General features: G+C 42.4%; 1 protein-coding gene across 2 annotated transcripts in view; it reads right to left on the minus strand.

Annotated features, from left to right (window-relative positions):
* Asah1 (N-acylsphingosine amidohydrolase 1) overlaps positions 1 to 17616 on the minus strand; it is a 50188-nt gene extending 32572 nt beyond the window's left edge. The window contains exon 1 of one of the 2 annotated variants that reach the window (XM_045138827.1): positions 17492 to 17616. In XM_045138827.1, the coding sequence (XP_044994762.1) occupies positions 17492 to 17569 (78 nt within the window). In that variant the 5' untranslated portion in view covers positions 17570 to 17616. Of the gene's footprint in view, positions 1 to 5192; positions 5210 to 17491 lie in introns of those variants that run through there. The other variant, XM_045138832.1, reaches the window with a different exon arrangement.
* Positions 17617 to 17963: the final 347 nt, after the last annotated feature.

Genomic DNA, 17963 nt, shown 5'->3' on the forward strand with positions numbered 1-17963 from the left:
TAAGGCATTTGCCTGCAAAGCCAAAGGACCCAGGTTCAATTCCCCAAGACCCACATTAGCCAGATGCACAAGGGGGCACACATGTCTGCAGTTTGTTTGCAGTGGCTGGAGGCCCTGGCGTGCCCATTCTCCACCCCCCACCCTTTCTCTGTTAAATAAATAAATAAAAATATTTTAAAAAAGAGATCTTAATACGAGACCTGAAACTCTGAAACTACTAGAGGAAAAAGTAGGGGAAACCCTTTTAACATATTGGTATAGGTAATGGCTTTCTGAATATAATCCCAGTTGCTCAGGAATAAAACCACTAATCAACCACTGGACCTCATGAAATTACATCGGTTTTGTATAACAAAGGACACCGTGAATAGAGCAAAGAGGCAACCTACAGAATGGGAGAAAATTTTTTCCAGCTATATATCTGACAGAGGATTAATATACAGTATATACAAAGAATACAAAAAGCTAAATAACAAATCAAACAACCCAATTTAAAAATGGGCTTTGAACTGCAATATCTCTATCACACCCTCCAATGGCTCAGGGTCCATTGTGGAAAAGGTGGCAGAAAGAATGTAAGAGCCAAAGGAAGGGTAGGACTCCTTACAATGTTTTCCTCCAGGCACAAAATGGCCTGGATATCCATGACCTCACAGTGTCTGACACTACCTACACAAGACCATCATAATAGGAGGAAAAAGATCATGACATCAAAATAAAAGAGACTGATTGAGATGGAGCTGGGGATATAATGGAGGCTGGAGTTTCAAAGGGGAAAGTGGGGGGGTACATTACCATGGGATATTGTTTACAATCATAGAAGTTGTTAATAAAAAAACAAGTTAATTAAAAAAAAAAACAAAGGTTAAAAAAAATGGGCTATGAGCCGGGTGTGGTAGCGCACACCTTTAGTCCCAGTACTCGGGAGGCAAAGGTAGGAGGATTACTGTGACTTAGAGGCCACCCTGAGACTGCATAGTGAATTCCAGGTCAGCCTGGGCTAAGGTGAGACCCTACCTCAAAAAAAAAAAAAAAAAAAAAAGAAAAGGCTATGGAACTAAATAGTTCTCAAAAGAAGAAATACAGATGGCCTATAAACATCTTTTAAAAATGTTTTACGTCCTTAACCATCAAGGAAATGTAAATTAAAACTACTTTAAGATTCCATATCATTCCTGTCAGGATGGCTATTATCAAGAAAACAAATGACAGTCAAGCGTGGTGATAAACACCTTTAATCCTAGCATTCTGGAGGCAGAGGTAGGAGGATTGCTGTGAGTTTGAGGCCACCCTGAGATTACATAGTCAATTTCAGGTCAACCTGGGCTAGAGTGAAACTCTACCTTGAAAAACTAAAAATGGAAATCAGTGTGGAGATTCCTGAGACAGCTAAAAATAGATTTACCGTAGGACACAGCTATACCACTCCTAGGCATATATCCTAAGGACTCTCACTATCTCAGAGATACTTACACATCCATGTTTACTGCCACTCTATTCACAATAGCAAGGAAATGGAACCAGCCTAGATGTCCCTCAACTGACGAGTGGATAATGAAGATGTGGTACATTTATGCAAAAGAGTTGTATTCAATGGTAATGAGAAATGAGGTTATGAAATTTGCAGCGAAATGGATGAATCTGGAAAGTTTTATACTTAGTAAGGTAACCCAAGCCCAGAATGTCAAGTGCTGCATGTTCTCTCTCATGTGGATCTAGCTACAAATTTTTGGACTTGTACGTGAGTTGCAATAAAACTCAGTAGCAGAGGCCAGAAGCTAGAAAGGGGCTATGAGGGAGGGAGGAGAGGGGAGGACTTAAGGGGATGGTATTGTATATATGTAAATAGATTACTGGGGGTAGAGTGGGCTAAATGAAGTCAGGGGAAGAGATTGAGCAAAGGAAGGGTGGGGGAGGGTTAAACAAAATCTAAGAGTATATGAATAAGCCATATGGTAACCTACTGTTTTAGACAATAGTGCATGCAGAAATCATAGATTGTTACTAGAAAAATTTCAGTGCCAGGGATGGGAAACCTTTCAATAAGTTGTTGGCCAGGGAGGTCCCTCATGCCTAGAAAACCTTGCAGGCCATTGCCAAGGCTCTTCCTGAAGAAGCCTTGGGCTTGGGCTTCAAGGTTACTGAGAAATTAAGGTGGAGCTGAGCTGAAAACCTCCTCCCTGTAGACTAGCTGACAGACAGCTTGAAAAAGCTATGCTACATGTATCTCTATATGAGAGATAGAAGCTATCAGTGGAGATAAACAACAGTGGACACTTAAGCCTTAAGCCTAGCCAGCCAGGCCAAATGAGACAATGGGTGCAATATTGGCATGTCTGTTATGGGGAAACCAACTGGTCTCTAATTTGGTCTGCAGGCCTACTCCACGGGCAGAAATGCATGCCTGACACTGAAACTTATGAAGGGGGAATTCATGAGACCTAGGGGTGTAATGCCTGCCAATGTCTGGCTAAATGCATATATTATGCTCACCAAACTGCTTGGTAAGCCCTTTTCTTCATGTTCATACCCATATATGAATGCTACTCTGACTTTTGGTTAGAAAAGCTTCTCTTGAGATGGCAGTGATTTCTGGGATGACTCAACATGCACCATAATGCTGAGAAGAAGTGATAAGAGGAATGCTCATCACTGAAACCTCTCTATCACAGCTTTCAAGGCTCAGGGTCCATTGTGAAGAGATGGCAGAAAGAAAGTAAAAGGGAAAGGAAGAGTAGGACTCCTTACAATGCACTCTTCCAGATACCAAATGGCCTAGATACCCAGGAACTCGCAGCACTGGCACTACTTACGCAAGACCCTCATAATAGGAGGAGAAGATGATGACATCAAAATAAGAGAGAGACTAATTGAGAGAAGGAGGACATAGGATGGAGAGTGGAGTTTCAAGGGGAAAGTGAGTTGGGGGGGAATTATCATGGTTTATTGTCTATAATTATGGAAGCTGTCAATATCAAAACAAACAAACAAAAAAAAAACCTAAAAAGCCGGAAAAAAAGTCCTTGAGCATTCTTCCTTCAAGCCACTATACTGTCCAAAGAGTGAGTATTCCTCCAGCTGTTCCAATGAAGAATAGCTGGCCCAACTGCAATGGTGGCAATCTCTCAAACAACTGCAGCTGAAGCAGGCTGCTTTCTCCTGCCCCAAACCTTCATTTCTTTCTGTGCCATATCTATCTGCTCACATCAGCCCATTTCTTCTAAGTAAACCCTTATGTTCTATGGACACCGGCAGAATGCAGCGAGCCTCTCAGATAAACTACCTCTAGCCAGGTTAGGATCAAGCTCTTTCTTCTCCTTATAAGCCAAGCCTCACAACTCTCAACAGGATGGTTCATCAAGCTCTACTTACAGCAGAACAAAGGGTCTGGTGTCTTAGTGCAAGGTGTGAGGTGGAATGTGTTGTCATGTATTCTCAATGCTTGGCCCTCAGCTCATGAAAAGTTCAAAAAATGGAGCCTTTTTGGAAGAGGTGTGCTTCTGGGGGTGGGCTTGGATAGGTTATAACCAGCTTCCCCTTTCTGGAACTTGGCTCAATCCCTTGCTACTGTCCTCCACCTATCGTGGCAGAAATAATGCCCAGCCTTTGTTCATGCCATGCTTTCTCCTGCCATCATGGAGCTTCCCTTTGAGACTGTAAGCCAATATAAAAACATTCCTCCCATCAGCTGCTTTAGTCAGGTGTTTTTCTCAGCAATGCAAAGATAACTACAACAGAAAATTGGTACCCAGAGTAGGGTCATTACTGCTCAAAACCTGTGTGGCTTTTGATCTTTTGGAATTAATTTGTGGGAGGAATGTGAAAGGATTTGAAGCTTCCTCGAGACTGTAAGCCAAAAGTGATCCTTTCCTCCAATGAACCACTTTTGGTCAGGTGCTTTGTCCATGTACCATGGAAGTAACTAAGTAACAGTGAGTGCTAGTGAGAATATGAAAACAAACTGGATCACTCATGTGCTGCAGATATGCAGAGAGGCACAGGTGCTTGACAAAACCATCTGGCAGTTCTTCAATCAGGTACACAGAGTTATTGTATGACCTAGCAATATTGATCCTATATAGCCCCAAGAAAAAAAAAATACCCTCACAAAGAACTCATATGCAAATATTTACAGCTTCATTACTCATGATAACCAAAAGTGGAGATGACCCAAATTCCCATGAACTGACATGATAGATTCATATAATGGAATATAATCTGGCAATTAGAAATGAAGTACTGAATGTACTGTAAGAAAGATAAACCATAAAACACCCATACTATGTAAAAAATGCCAGTCACAAAGGACTATGCAATCCCCTTTAAGATATACAGGAAAGAAAATATGTATAATACAGAGAGAAATGGTAGTAGCTGCTTAAAGTGTGGAAAGTAGAAGTGAGGGTGAGGAAAGGCCCCTTTTGCGAGGTGCCTAAAATATCATAAAATTGACTGCAGTGATGGTTACATAAATCTTACTATACTGAATCTACTTGTTGTTGTTGTTGTTGTTGTTTTCCACAAGATGAGGTCTTGCTCTAAGCCAGGCCGACCTGGAATTCACTACGCAGTCTCAAGGTGGCCTCGAACTCTCAGCAATCCTCCTACCTTTGCCCCCGAGTGCTGGGATTAAAGGTGTGTGCCACCAGTACTAGGCTTACTTGAATAACAAAATGCTTAGTATGTGAATTTTCTCAATAAAGCTATTCATAAAAATATAGCGAGAAGGATATTTAAAATTAGTTGCTTATGCATCATTGCATATGAGATAGATAATACCTAAAGCTAAGTAGCTGAAAAATACAGCTCAAATGTATTATCAATATCAGTATGGATAAAGATCATCAGTGATTTTTAGTACCAACTATGAGAGGGCACCAATCAAAGAATGTGGGCTGTAAACAACTACTATGGCAAAAAACATTGGACTCTGGGTGAGCAGATGAATTTGAGTGGAAAATCCAGCCAACTAAGTCCAGAAACAATAAAAATTGGTTGCTTTGGGGAAGAAATGGGGGAGGAGACTATTTCCTTTCATAAAACTGTCTGTACTTGCTCTTTTTTAACCATGTATACTTAATAAATATTTTCAAATACTGATTTTAAAAATTGTTGGATTTTATTTATATTATATGGAGGATTTTCAGAGATTTATTTTGTGATTTTTTTTAAACATTTGACGTTATTACTACCTGAAATTATTTGCAAATAAGAGTTGCTGCAGTCCAGTCATGGTGATATACTCCTGTAGTTTCAGCACCTGGGAGAGGTTAAGGCAGCAATTTCAGTAATTCAAGTAGGTCATCAAGTACACAGTGAGTGCAAAATCAGCCTGGGCTCTCGCAAACAATAACCAAAAGGAAAAGAAAAGAAAAGGTAAACTACTCTGAATTCACTACCAGTCATCATCTAGTAAATTTGAGAATCTGAATGATTACAAAAAAAAGAAGGAGATCTTTAATTTCAAATAAGAATTTTCCAGGTTGATATTGTATATATGTAAGTACAATGATTGAGATGGGAAGGTAATATGATGGACAATGGAATTTCAAAGGGGAAAGTGGGGCGGGGAGGGAGGGAACGACCATGGGATATGTTTTTATAATCATGGAAAATGCTAATAAAAATTAAAAAAATTTTCCAAACATCATTTAGCAAGAAAGGTAATTAGGCCAGAAACTCGAAAACTACTGGAAGAAAATTTAGGAAGTACTTTCCATGATATAGGAATGGAAAAAGACTTCCTGAATAAAACCCCAGTGGCTCAAGTTCTTAAACAGTCACTCAACCATTGGGATCATATAAAGCTGAAGAGTTTCTTTACAGATAAGCATATAATAAACAAAGCCAATAGAATACCCACAGAGTGGGAGAAAATATTTGCAGGTTATCCAACTGATAGAGGCCTTATCTCTAGAATTTACAAAGAACTCAAAAGTCTAAACAATAAGAAGACAAATACCCCACTCACAAAATGGGGCACAGAGTTAAACAGGCAATTCACAGAGGAAGAGATACAAATGGCAAACACACACCTAAGAAAATGTTCATCATCCCTAATCATCAGAGAAATGCAAATTAAAACAACTATGAGATTCCACCTTACCCCAATAAGGATAGCCAACATCAAAAGGTCAAATGAAAATAAATGCTGGCGAGGATGTGGAGAAGCAGGGACACTCATTCACTGTTGGTGGGAATGCAGGATGGTACAACCACTTTGGAAAGCAATATGGAGACTCCTGAAAAAGCTGACTATAGAAATACCAACAGACCCAGTTATACCATTACTGGGCATGTACCCCAAAACCTTCAAACCAAAAGCCAGAGAGATTTGCTCAGAAATGCAATTTTTACTTTATATTAACTTATACAACATAGTTTTTGTTTTTTTTTTTCTTTATCGAGGTAGGGTCTCACCTTAGCTCAGGCCAACCTGGAAATCACTCTGCAGTCTCAGGGTGGTCTCGAACTCATGGCAATCCTCCTGCCTCTGCCTTCCAAGTGCTGGGATTAAAGGTGTGCACCACCACATCTGGCTCAACATAGCATTTTTCTAAATATCCAAAGTGTTTTTTTTTTTTTTAAACATGATTTGAGCAGTATACAAGCTGTAAGAGGAAATGTCACAACAGAGGAATGCTTCCAACGGAAGCCACATGGTCACCATGACCCTGACTCATCCTAGCCAGATGACAAAGATACTGAGACACAGAACTTCTCCTTGATCCCTAAAAGTTTCTCCTAAAGTGCTACAGTTGACCTTAAAAATATCTACTACAGAGAGAGAGAGAGAGTGTGTTAAAATTTGGCTACCTATTTAGTCTTCAGCACTCACAACAAAAGGTACAGCCAGGAAGCCAACACTTATTCCGAGTGACATGGTGCTATTATCAAGGTTATTATGCATTATTGACAATTCTGATAATGTCTCTTCTGCTTTACAAGATCTACAATAGGAGGTAGAAACCATGTCAGACACCACCATGCCATCTAATGAACAGCTTTAGAAATGGATTACAAGAACAGACACCCTGCAGAACTCCAATTTAATCTATGGCCACTTCCAATGCCTTGCTTTTGTTCTTTCTCCCTAGCATTTTCTTCCAGGACTGTCTACCCACACTCTACCAATGCACTTTCGAGGACCCTTAGACTCACAGAAGTTTCCTCAACTGCCACACCCAATGATCCCACTCAGGTCGAAGAAGCATATTGATCATCACTCAGTTCCCTAACAGCCATTAGGGGTTTTACTGCAGAGGGGAAAATGAAGCAGTTTATAGTAAAAAAGTAAAAACAGGGCATGTCCTTGAGCCTGACCTTGCCTGAGGTCAGAAAAGCATCTGGCTTCTCCCTTTCTCTTTCCTCAAAGAGTTCCCTAGATCTGTTTTTCTATAAATAACCTGAGCCCCTCCCCAGGAAAGAGTTCCCCTTTCCAGAATTAAAATTCCTTGAAGAATTAAATTGGAACCTGGCACTGTGGTTGGTTAGCTCAGCCCTAAAACTTGACATCAGGACTGGTTAGCTCAGCCCCAAAACTTGACATCAGGACTGGTTAGCTCAGCCCCCACTAAGAACCTGTAAATGACTCTTTTGGGTGTCTAGGTGGGCTCTCCTTCTCATGGACAGGAGCTCTTTGTACATTCTTCTCTTGCCTTCTCTTAATCTAATAAGGTCTCTCTAAACCTTAAAAAGTAAAAATAGGGCCAGGCGTAGTGGTGCATACCTTTAATCTCAGCACTCAGGAGGCAGAGGTAGGAGGATTACTGTGAGTTTGAGGCCACCCTGACAGTACATAGTGAATTCCAGCTCAGCCTGGACTAGAGTGAAACCCTACCTCAAAAAAACAACAAGCCAGGCATGGTAGTACACATCTTTAATCCCAGCACTAGGGAGGCAGAGGTAGTTGGATCACCATGAATGAGTTCAAGGCCACTATGAGACTACATAGTGAATTCCAGGTCAGCCTGGACTAGAGTAAGACCCTACCTTGAAAAAAAAAAAGTTAAAATAGGGCTGGATGGCTTTGCAGTTAAGGTGATTGCCTGCAAACCCAAAGGACCTTGGTTCAATAACCTAGAACCCATGTAAAGCCAGATGCACAAGGTGGCACATGCATCTGGAGTTCGTTTGCAGTGGCTGGAGGCCCTGGCATGCACCCATTCTCTTTTCCTCTCTATGCCTCTTTCTCTCAAATAAATCAATAAAATTATTTTTAAAAGTAAAAATAAAATATGATTTGAGGGCTGGAGGGATGGCTTAGGAGTTCTAGAGGCACTTGCTTGCAAAGCCTAATGGTCTAGGTTCAATTCCCAGTATCCATATAAAGCCAGACACTCACAGTGGTACATATGTCTGGAGTTCATTTGTAGCAGCAGAAGTCTTGGCATATCCATTCTCTCTCCTCACCCACATCTTTTAAATCGTGTGTGTGTGTGAGTGTGTGTGTGTATAATTTTAAAGCTAGGCATGGTGGCATACACCTTTAATCCCAGCACTCAGGAGGCAGAGGTAGGAGAACCATTGTTAGTTTAAGCCCTGACTGGGACTACAGGGTGAGTTCTAGATGAGCCTGGACTAGAGTGAGACCCTACCTCAGAAAACCAAAAGAATTTCTTTGATTTTTATTAATTTATTTGGGAGAGAGAAAGAAAGAGGTGGGGTGGGGGGGAGATTGGACAGCCTGAGCCTCCAGCCACTGCAAATAAACTCCAGACGCATGTGCCCCTTGTGCGCATGTGTGGCATTGCATACTCGAGTCACTGTGCATCTGGCTACATGGGACCTGGAGATCTGAACATGAGTTCTTAGGCTTTGCAGGTAAGTGCCTTAACCACTAAGCCATCTCTCCAGCCCCAATTTATTTCCTTTTCCTCTATTTAAAGCTATAGAAAATTTTACGGCCGTGCTATGAACACCAAGCTCAGCACCATCAGTGTTATGTATAAGGTCACAAGGCTGGTAACAGAATCAGAGCCCAGGGTTTCATCTGCTCTATTCTACTTTACACAGCATAACGATAAAATCACCACTTCATTTAGATTCCCAACAGAAGAAATCTGCACTTGGTTCAGTGCTTTGGATGATAACTAGACTCAATCAGAGCAAACAAGTACAATATAATGACTGCTTTTCCTTCCTAATAATTATATTTGCATGCCATAGGTGCCATAGCCAATATAAAATTCAGACAGGTGCATTTCTCACTGGACAACTGTGAAGGAAGTTGAAAGTTGTCTGCCAAGTTTTAGGAAAGAAGTCAACATGTCCAGAGGTAAGAGCTACATGTGGGAGTCCAGGTCGGTAATTATGATAATCCTGGTGGCAGTAATCAGACATGAAATTGGCTTAGGATCACTGTATGCATAAAAGGAAATACATGAACTGAAGAGAAACCTAAGTATGGTTGCAAAACTAAAAAGTACATATGGGTAAAAATGGGGAAGGCAATAGCCATGAAACCTTGGTACTACAAGTGCTCAAAAAGCACCAATACTGAGGTCTTTTACAGAAAAGGCTAGTTTTGAGTGCAGAGTGGAAAGACAGCTAAATTCTTACATTCAAGAAAGAACTGCTTCACAGCTTCAAGATGTAGGAACAGTCCTCAGAATTATAATGATGCTGTTGGCTACTTAAAGTCACTGACTACCCCTAAATTTAACTACACATGGTTTTAATAATAGATAACCTTATTGAGGTAGGTAAAAATGTAAGTAGATTGATAGTTAAGTATTGTGAATAGGTGACAGGTGGAGATAGTATGTAGTCTGTTTGGTATATCATAGTATTTTACTACAAGAAAAGAAAATCAGCTGGGTGTGGTGGTGCATGCCTTTAATCCCAGCATTTGGGAGGCAGAGGTAGGTGGATGTGGATCATCATGAGTTTTAAGACCACCCTGAGATTACATAATGACTTCCAGGTCAGCCTGCGCTAGAGACCCTACCTTGAAAAACAAAAAAAAAAAAAAAAAGAAAGAAAGAAAATCAAATTTAGAATCCCAATAATGACTGCCTTCTCCAGCATCTCCCTCACTTTTATGTTGTTTTCTCAGGACAAAGAAAAATAATGTTTCAATCTACTGGAAATTCTGGGGGCAAAATACATTTTTGAGGCAGGAACTCAATACAGGTCCACGTTAACCTCAGCCTCCTGGATGCTGGAAGTACAACTAAGGGCTGTCATACTCAGCGTGGAAAATATTTTAAAGATTTCTGCATATTTGATCTTAAATCCACTTGAAATTAAGTCTTTTTAAATTTTTTTTTGTTTATTTCTATTTATTTATTTGAGAGTGACAGAAAAAGAAAGAGGCAGAGAAAGAGAGAGGGGGGCGGGAGGGAATGGACAGTGGGCACGCCAGGGCTTCTAGCCACTGCAAATAACTCCAGATGGCCCCTTGTGCATCTGGCTAACATGGGTCCTAGGGAATTGAGCCTTGAACGGGGGTCCTTATGCTGCACAGGCAAGCACTTAACTGCTAAGCCATCTCTCCAGCCCTTGAAATTAGTCTTTATGTCCTCCCTTCTCATTATGAAAAACTAATTATAGAGTACTAACCATAACACACTTAGGAAAATCGCATAAAAAGTGAAAAGTATTTCATTAAGGATCCAACGAATATTCCGCCTCTTAGAAAAAAAACACAATGTCCTTAAAATGTGTATGTCCTGCAGAACTAGTGAGAACTGCAATGAAATCTACAATTCTAACAAAGTATTTAAAAATTTCACCTGGGCATGATAGCACATACATTTAATGCCATAACTCAGGAGGCAGAGAGGTATGAGGATAGCTGTGAGTCTGAGGCTAGTCTGGGACTACAAAGTGAGTTTCAGGTCAGCCTGGGCTAGTGTGTGACCCGACTTTGGAAAAAAAAAAAAAAATTCTTTTTGACCCAGATATGATGATACAAATCTATAAATCTGCCACAAGGGAGGTGAAGGTAGAAGGACCTCAGGTTGGAGGCCAGCCTGGGTTGCATAAAGAGGCTTCTTAAACTTTTTAAAGCTCGTATGTCCTGTTTCATTCATATACTAAAAAAATTATTTAAAATTATACAGCTCATGCCAGTTTTCATACCTATCAGAAAAGAAGCAGAATTATACTAGCAATAATTTTACATTTCACTGAGTAAAAGGGCATGCTTCTTGCATACATAATTAAAATAAAGAAGTGTTTTCATGTCTTCTAGGTTTTAATAGGAAGGCACCCTATCAAACTGCTGGTATTTAGGCAAAAAGAATGTGAATTTTAAGAAGACATTAATTAGTTTATCTTTTTGACTAATTCAATGGACGTCTTATTTAGAATGGCAAAGTACTCAGTGATTAAGTAAACAGACTTTCCCTGTGTTTTTCCTTTCTGAAGTATGGTAACATTGGCAAAACCACATGGGGTTTGGATTATGGGAAACAGTGAAAGCCACTGATTCCATACCTAATGCCTAGTGTGACTGTTCATATGTGAAGGTGATGTATGAAAATCAGTTCACTTCAGCAATTTACTTCTGAATCATTATGTTTCACTGTCACACATCATGTGGATCTTCTCAAACATATTACTGAGAACTGGCATGAATTCCATAGCCTCATTTGACTATAATCTATTTTCTGCCCTCATCATTGCTCAGACCAAGAAGACCAAGAGATCAATGAATGACATGTAGTTGCCAAACAGTATTGATATTTACTTCTTTTAAAAAAAATTATTTATTCATTTGAGAGAGAGAAAATATGAATGAATATGGCCAGGCCAGGGCCTCGAGCCACAGCAAATTAACCCCAGATACATGTGCCACTATGGGCATCTGGCTTACATGGTGTTGCAGTCCGGTTCACATTGCTGTTAGAAATCACCCAACCAAGAGCAGCTTCTGGAAAAAAGAGATTTATTTTGGCTTACAAGCTCGAGGGGAAGCTTCATGATGGCAGGGGAAAACGATGGCATGAGCAGAGGTGGACATCACCCCCTGGCCAAACAGAAGGTGGACCACAGCAACAGGAGGGTTTGCCAAACACTGGCATGGGGAAACTGGCTATAAGGCCCATAAGCCCGCCCCCAACAATACACTCCCTCCCGGAGGCATTAATTCCCAAATATCCATCAGCTGGGAACCTAGCATTCAGAACAACTAAGTTTATGGGGGACACCTGAATCAAACCACCACATTCCGCCCCTGGCCCCCATAAACTGATATCCATACATGATGTAAAACACAATGCTTTCAGTCTGACCTTAAAAATCCCCATAGTTTTCATCAATTCCAATGATGTTCATACATCCCTATAGTCCAAGATCTTTTAACTGAGCCATAATACCAAAACATAACTCAAAAAACCCATAACGGCACAGAATAAATATTCACACTGCAAAACATGGCATTGGGCATAGCAAAGAAACATTCAACCAATACAAGATTTAAACAACCAGGGCAAACATCAAACTCTGTAGCTTCAAGTCCAACAACTCTAGCCAGTGACAAATTCAAGTACAATAATTCTAATCAGCAACGAGTCTCTGGCATTCCAATTCCGCCCCTCCAGCTAGGCTACTCACAGTCCTGGGAAACTTCATCGGGGCCGGCAGCTCCTCGGCAGCCATCTCATGGTCCCAGCATCTCCACTGGGTCTCCACTGCAATCCACGGTTCATCCTCATGGCCCCATGGGTTCTCTATGCAGGCAACCAGCAAACCCGCTTCACACTGCCCATGGCCATTTCCAAAACACAAGACCGTGTTGCAAACTCAATGACCCTCTTTCCAGCATTTCTTATACTCCACAATAACAGGTAGGGTGCCAATTTGTTAATCCAGGGGGGAATAAAGCAGACTTTGAAGAACAGGACACTCTTTGAGCACTCAGGCTCCTTCTAAAGTCTACATTCTTCTTGTTACCCCAGCACAGGTCAGCTAGCCCAGTCTCAAAGGTTGTAATCTCTCAGTTGCAGCTGAAAGGCAACAGTTCACCCAAAGATTTTTCTTTCTGTGCCATATCCCTCTGCACACACCAATTCATTTCTATGCAAAGCAACCCTGCACAACTTCTCAGGGCATGGGCATAGGAGCAAGCTTCTCACACAAACTGCTAGCCCAGTCCAGGCAAAGCTCTTTCTCACCCTCATAAGCCAAACCTCACAGTCCATAGTTCTTACTGCCTTCAGGTCTTTCAGCTCTGACCAGGATAGACCATCAAGCTGTACTTACAGCACTGCAAAGCATCTCTTAGGCCAAGGTTTCAAATCCTTCCACATTCCTCTTGAAAATCAGCTCCAAAAGGCTGAAGCCACATAGTCAGGGGTCTAGTAGCAATCCCACTCCTCGGTACCACTTTACTGTTGCAGTCCGGTTCGCATTGCTGTTAGAAATCACCCAACCAAGAGCAGCTTCTGGGAAAAAGAGATTTATTTTGGCTTATAGGCTCAGGGGGAACCTTCACGATGGCAGGGGAAAACGATGACATGAGCAGAGGTGGACATCACCCCCTGGCCAACAGAACGTGGACCACAGCAACAGAAGGGTGTGCCAAACACTGGCATGGGGAAACTGGCTATAAGGCCCATAAGCCTGCCCCCAACAATACACTCCCTCCAGGAGGCATTAATTCCCAAATATCCATCAGCTGGGAACCTAGCATTCAGAACACCTAAGTTTATGGGGGACACCTGGGCTCTGTAGGCAAATGCCAAGCCATCTTTCAAGCCCTTCTTTCACTTTTTTAAAAAAATTTATTTATTTGACAGAGAGAGAGAGAATGAATGGGTGCACCAGGGCCTCCAGCCACTGCAAACATACTCCAGACGTGCACATCTGTCTAATGTGGGTCCTGGGGAAATGAACCTGGGTCCTTTTAGCAGCTAAGCCATCTCTTCTGCCTGATATTTCTCTTCCTTTTTTTGTTTTTTCTGAGGTAGGGTCTCACTCTTGCTCAGGCTGACCTGGAATTAACTATGTAGTCTCAGGGTGGCCTCGAAGTCATGGTGATCCTCCTACCTCTGCCTCCCAAGTGCTGGGATTAAACTGATATTTCACTTCTTAATCATATTTAGAAGTGACTTGCCTTCCTCTGTTGCCCATTTAACTCTCCCATTTGAGCTGTTAATATTAACTTTGTCTATTTCTTTACTTGACACATACACATGCAAGTCACTTAGTTTTTGCCTGATTTTCATCTTCTTTTTTTTATATCCCTTAGAAGACTTTGACTATTCCAATGACTTCAACCAAATTCAGTATGCCTAGACTCCCATTATCCAGAATTCTATCTCCATCCCCAATAGCCTACTGTATAACCCTCTCTGCCATCTGAAAGTCAACAGAACCAAAACAAAATCATTCTCATATTTTTAGCCCCCCAACCTTTTCCACTCTGTGTTTCCTGGCAATGATGTTATGGCTCATCCAGCTGAGCACTGTAAAACTGTTTAGGTCATCTGACACCCCACTTCCTCACCCTCGTGCAATCCATCCTTCTGCTCATTCTGCCTCTTGACTGGAAACACCTACATCTCTTTCCCTTGCAATAGCTGTTACCCTTCTTTTACTTATTTCTTTTTTAACTTTTGAGGCAAGCCCAACAGACTGGCCTTTAAATTTTTTTTATTTTTATTTATTTGAGAGTGAGAGACAGAGAAAGAGAGAGAGAGAGGGATAGGGAGAGGGAGAGGGAGAGACAGAGAGAGAGAAAAGGCACGCCAGGGCCTGCAGCCACTGCAAACAAACTCCAGATGCATGTGCCACCTTGTGTATCTGACTTATGTGGGGCCTGGGGAATTGAGCCTTGTACCGGGGTCCTTAGGCTTCACAGGCAAGTGCTTAACCGCTAAGCCATCTCTCCAGCCCCTGAATGGCCTTTTTTTTTTTTTTTTTTTTTTTTTAATGACAGAGAGAGAATGAATTGCTGCGCCAGGGCCTCCCACCATTACAACTGAACTCCAGATGTGTGCACCCCTTTGTGCGCACGTGCAGCCTTGTGCACTTGTCACTGTGCATCTGCCTTATGTTGGACCTGCAGAGTTGAACATGAGTCCTTAGGGCTCGCTGGCAACAGCCATAACAACTAAGCCATCTCTCCAGCCCTGTTACTCTTCTTTAATGCCCATTTTTCTCCTCTGGTCTGGTATCTTCATATTCAACCATACCAATCACATTCTCCTCCAATCCAAACTGATCTTTTTAAAATGTCATTTTGCCACTAAAGTTTTATCTTGTTTAAACTTGCCCACTGGCTTTCTATTGTTGTTAGGATACATTAAAAACTTCTTAAGCGGCTCTGTAGAGCCCTAGATGATGTGTTGTTTGCTTCCTTCCATCACCACCATCTCTCAACTGACTCTGCACAAATTTAATAATGAAGGATAACTCAAAAGACTTAAAGCATGTATATTGTAAAAAGCCTCAAAAATGCAACAGACGTTCCAAATCACTTGCTTGTCACTTAAAGCTGGCCCTCATATTTATCAAGCCATTTTGAAGTATGTTTTGTCACCACAAAGTGATGGAGAGTTTATCACATGATGGTTCAGGTTAAAAAAAAAATTTTTTTTTGGTCAGAGAATGAAGTTACTACACTTCTATGCAGTTCTAAGGATATTTTTGACAAATAGGTTCCAGGATTTTCTACATCAGTAAAAAAAGGGCCTCAATTTTTATTGTGTTAAGTGAAATTTTTAAAACAAAAAAAAACCTTCTGTACATAACAAGTGTCTCTCCTATCTCTGTGACAAGAAAGAACATTTTAACAAGAGGTCATAAAGTCAAAATAAAAGCTAAAATTCTAGATCAAGAATTTCAGTTTCAATCCTTATGTTTTTGTCATTTCACTGAAGACCTGTGAAAACAGCATTCCAAATTAACACCAATGGTTTGAGTAGATTTTGGCAACTCAAAGTACGAACTAGTAAATTAATTGACAGGCTATTCATTCTTCTTGTATTGCAAACAGCTTACAAAATACTTTTGCTTTGGCTGGGGGGGGGGGAGGGCGGTAGTTCAGTGTGTTAAGTACTTGCCTAGCTTGTTCAAGGCCTTGGGCTTGAGCTCTAGCAGTGTAAAAATAAATAAGTAAATAAATAATAAAATTTCTGCCTAAAAAGTATTAAGAAAGGAACAAACAACAAATAAACCAACACTAATATCTTAAAGTACCTTGAAATAAATAGCTAGACATTATTACAAGTTGGCATGACACAGCCATGTTGTTCTGTTCTGCTCTTGGACACAACTTCAGATAAATCAATTCTGAGACATAATGAAATAAGGAGAATACTGTACAACTCCCAAGATACTAAACAAAATACTTTTGCTAAATGAATAAATGCTATTGTTTTACCCAAGAATTGCCCCGTTTTCTAGAGATATTCAATCTAGAACAAAACCTAGATCCCTTAGACTTAACCTCAAATACACAACCAAGGTCCAAATTCTGTAACAGGTGATTTCTAACCCATGGAGGCCCAGGCATGCATTTCGTCTCACTTCAAATAATAAACTGAATTTGTCCAACTTCTTGTGTGTTCCTCATGGTATTTTGATAAACGACATCAACAGAATCAAAATATTAAATCCTTTAAAAGACGCCACAATCCCCTCTCAGCAAAGTAGTCCCTTAAGCACAGCAAACTAACTTGGATTTATCTTTCATTCCTTGCCTATAACTTCGTGTATATTTTTGGAATCCTGAAATCGTTGTATACACTCTTGTGTTCTACTTTGACCTCCTAAATTTACTTTTAATGGCTAATATTTATCCCTTTTTGATTCTTAAACTATTTCTTCACTTTTTAAAAAAAGTTTGTACAATTTTCTGTCACTTTCAATCCTTCCTAAGGAAGTCAATATCGTCATCATCCAGTCTCAGGTCAGATAAGATGCACTCAGGTAGTTATCTAATCGGCTGGCCAAAACCCAACCACCGACAGTTTCTCTGCTTTTAAAGAGACGAATTATGAAACACGCGCCAGACTGAACGCCGAGAGAGGAGAGTTTAGGAATGCTTCTCTGAACAGTAGTGTGACCTCTGGCTAGACGTTCACTAAGACTGCTTCCTCTTGTGCGTCCGCGCATCCCTCACGGTCCCTCGCGGTTTGAGCTCGGTGGCCCTGTGACTTGCTCGTGGTCAGGGTCCCATGACCAGGCGGGAGGGCGCGGCGCGCGGGGCGGGGGCGGGGGCGGGCTCGGGCCGAGGGCCTGCGGCGGCCAGCTTCCAGTGGGGACCTTCTCCTCGCGTCCCCAGGCAGAGGGTGTCATCAGCCTGCGCTTTTCCTCTACCGAGCTCTGGATGCGGAGTGTGAATGGAGGTTCAGAGACGTGAGCCCGAGATAGACGGCGCGTCACACCCAGACTTCGAGGCGACAAGGACTTGCCCGGAAGGAGCGCGGGTTTCAGGCGGCAGAGAGTTCACGGCGCCTGCACTCAAGATGCCACCGGGTGTCCCGGTGTCCCCACCCCCGACCTGCACCTGCGCGCGCGCCCTCCGCAGCCCACCTACCGGCGGCACGTGCTGCGCTCCGGCGCAGGTCGCAACCCCGGCCAGGAGGACGACGGCGAGGGGACTCGGGCCCAGCATCTTTGCAGCGAGCCCACGCCGCTCCGAGGGACTCCCGCCGCCGCGGCAACACCACCTCGGCCGCGAGCAGGCCGCGCCCCCGCCGCCACGTGACCCGCGACTCCGGACCGAACCACGCCGGCGGGGGCCGAGCGGGCGCACCCGGGCCGTGCCCACAGTGGTTGGGCCCGCGCTCGGCCACGCCCCCGGGGGCGGGGCCTCGGAACTCCAGGGTTCCCCGGCTGGAGCCTGAGCGCGGCGCGGTGCGGCGCCGCGGCCGGTCTCCTTGAAGCCGTCCGCCCGGCCCCGGGGAACCAGGCGAGGTCGGACCCAGCCCCTCGGGCCTAGGGAACGGTCACCGAGGTTGCAAACGCACCGTAACTACGTCGGACCCCACTTGGAGGAAAGCGAGTCC

Source organism: Jaculus jaculus, chromosome 1, assembly GCF_020740685.1.
Source record: "Jaculus jaculus isolate mJacJac1 chromosome 1, mJacJac1.mat.Y.cur, whole genome shotgun sequence".
In the NCBI taxonomy this organism is placed as follows: Eukaryota; Metazoa; Chordata; class Mammalia; order Rodentia; family Dipodidae; genus Jaculus; species Jaculus jaculus.